The sequence below is a fragment of the Lontra canadensis genome, unplaced genomic scaffold (genome assembly GCF_010015895.1).
Source record: "Lontra canadensis isolate GAN:19392208 unplaced genomic scaffold, GSC_riverotter_1.0 scaffold160, whole genome shotgun sequence".
Lineage (NCBI taxonomy): Eukaryota > Metazoa > Chordata > Mammalia > Carnivora > Mustelidae > Lontra > Lontra canadensis.
Window position 1 is genome coordinate 1,751,452 of NW_022631154.1, and position 2,386 is coordinate 1,753,837.

Genomic DNA, 2,386 nt, shown 5'->3' on the forward strand with positions numbered 1-2,386 from the left:
CCGATCTCCCCCCCCCCCCCCCCCCCCCCCGCCCCCGCGGGGCCCCCCCCGGCTTTTTCTCCCCCCCCCCCCCCCCGGGGGGGGGGGGGGGGGGGGGGGGGGGGAGGGGGGTCGGGACAGAGTGGATTGGGGGAGGAGCTCCTCACCTTCAAGAGACCTCAGGAAGGAGAATTTGCTCCTCCTTTTGTCTTCAGACCTCTTGGCAGGTGAGAAGTCCTACCTGTTGTCAAGCCCACATCCTTGCTGCTTTAATGCAGTCAGTGTTCATCCTAAGTGTGAGGCACCAACGGGTGAGGAGCCTTGACTCCTCCTACGACTCTCTACTCCCACGACCTCTGAGAGGCATCTGGGTGCTGGCTCTAAGTTCTGGGTCCATCAACTTAAGTGGGAGCTGGGTATCTTCGGGGGTTGGGGTGAGGCAGACAGGCGGGGCCCAGAGGTGCAGAACGGGTGGACCTCACCCTGGGTTCTGGAGCCCTGGACAAACACGTCTGGAAGGGAAGGCCACGGGACTTCACCTTTCTAGAGGTCAGAAAGAGGCGTGCTGGCACTGCAGCAGGGGAGGGAGGTTAGACAAGAGGAAGGACTTCCACGTACTTAAGGACCAAGGGGAAGCCTCTTTTCTTAGAATAGGAGAAATGCCCCCACTTATAAGAGAGACAGGCCCATGTGCTGAGAGGCAGAAGGATGACTCCATGAAATCCTGGGGCCTCCCAAGGCCAGCCGCCCAAGGGAAGATATCAGTGTCCCCACCCAGTTCCAGGGCTCCGGGTCCCTAGTTTCTGGCAACAAGAGGAGATCCAACTTTTTGAACCAGAAATCTCAGGAGATGGAGCACCCCAGAGGGATGAGGGACATGCACGGGGAGTGGTATCTTCCCTTCCTCCATTCTGGATCTCACTGCAAAATGCCTCCAACCCCCAAGCACTTTGGGGAGATGAGACGGGGTGTGCTGTTGGGGGGGTGCCCCCCTGGCTCGATTCCCCTCTCCCCTCGGCCTGCCGGCAGCGGGCCTCCTCCCTCACTCCCAGCCGGAATGCAGCCCCTCTATTGTTCCCCACTGTGGGACAGCTCCTCCCCCGCTCCTCCCCCACCCCAGACCTCCCCAGCCCAGCCCTCTTGCAATTTCCAAATCCCACCCCCCCCCACTCCCCTCTGGGAAACCGGGAGAGGGAAAGGTCCCCAAGATCCCGTCTGCTCAATCTGGACCCTCACCAACACTCCCACCCGCACCCGCCCAGGGATGCTGGAGCCCAGGAGGGTGTGGTATCAGACACACTAGGCTGGGTTAATTCTACACCCCCCCCACCCCACAGCACACCCAGACACACGCCCTCCGACCAAGCCTCCACGTGAAGGTTTCTCGCTGCCCCCCTGCCGCCCGGCATGCCCCCTCCTGCCCTGTCCTACTCTCGAACTAGGAGAGACCCCTCTCCAGGCCTCTGGCCCCTGGCCGTGGCCAGCCCAGAACAAAAGCCTGAGAGAGAGGAGGACAGGTCCACGCCAGGACGCCGCACTTCTCCGGAGGCAACCCTTCCCAAACCCCACAGACCGTTCAACTTTGGTGTGTGGGTGACCACAGGACTCCCTCCTCCCAGCAGCCCCCCTCCCCACCTCTCCCCTGGGCTGGGACCCTCCCATGAGCCACACCCCCTTCCATTCCTGCACTCAGCCCAACAAAGAGACAGATACTCAGTCTGGCTTCCCCTGCCAGGTCTCCCCCAAAGTCTGTAACTCCAGCTGTAGGGGGTCCCAGGGGTGCCTCCTCCCCAGCCCACCAGCGGATCCCCGAGCAGGGGCCTCTGAGTAACTCTTTGCACATTCTGCCAGTTTTTCTGGCCAGGAGTGGACATCCCCTCCGGACAGCCTCCAGGATTGGGAGACCGATCCCCTCCCTCTCCCTCTCTCGAGGAGAGGGTATTTCTTTGTCTACAGGCAGGGCCCTCGGGAAGGAACTATCTGAAGAACAGTCCCGACTGGGGGCGGCAGGGAACTTTGTGGCACTCGGGAATCGGGGTAGGGGGCGGGTCCCCCTTTGTGGGGAAGGGACAGAGCCAGAGGCGGGCAAGGAGAGAGGAAATGAACTTTCGGTGCTGGGATGGGGTGCCCCCCACTCCAGTCCCTCTCCGCGGTCCCGGCGCCCGCTTACCTTGCCTGCCCACGATCTCGGCCACGTGCTCGGAGGTGGGCACGGGGACACACTCGGTGGTGTTGCTGCTGCCCTTCAGGCGCAGCTCGGCCTCTTTGTAGAGAGCGCAGAGCTTGGCGTCGCTGGCCCCTTTGGGGGCGGTGGGGGGCTGGGGCGTCTGCGCCGCGGGGGCCGCCGGCGGGGCGGCCGGGGGCGCCGCGGGCGGCGGCGGCGGGGCCGGCTGCGGGGGGGCGGCCG

At 64.0% G+C, this 2,386-nt stretch overlaps 1 protein-coding gene across 1 annotated transcript in view; it reads right to left on the reverse strand.

Annotated features, from left to right (window-relative positions):
• MEX3A (mex-3 RNA binding family member A) overlaps positions 1–2,378 on the reverse strand; it is a gene marked incomplete at its 5' end in the record, with an annotated part of 5,192 nt that extends 2,814 nt beyond the window's left edge. Inside the window, one exon of the mRNA XM_032845173.1 lies at positions 2,150–2,378. Coding sequence (XP_032701064.1) covers positions 2,150–2,378 — 229 coding nt within the window. The remainder of the gene's footprint in view (positions 1–2,149) is intronic.
• Positions 2,379–2,386: the final 8 nt, after the last annotated feature.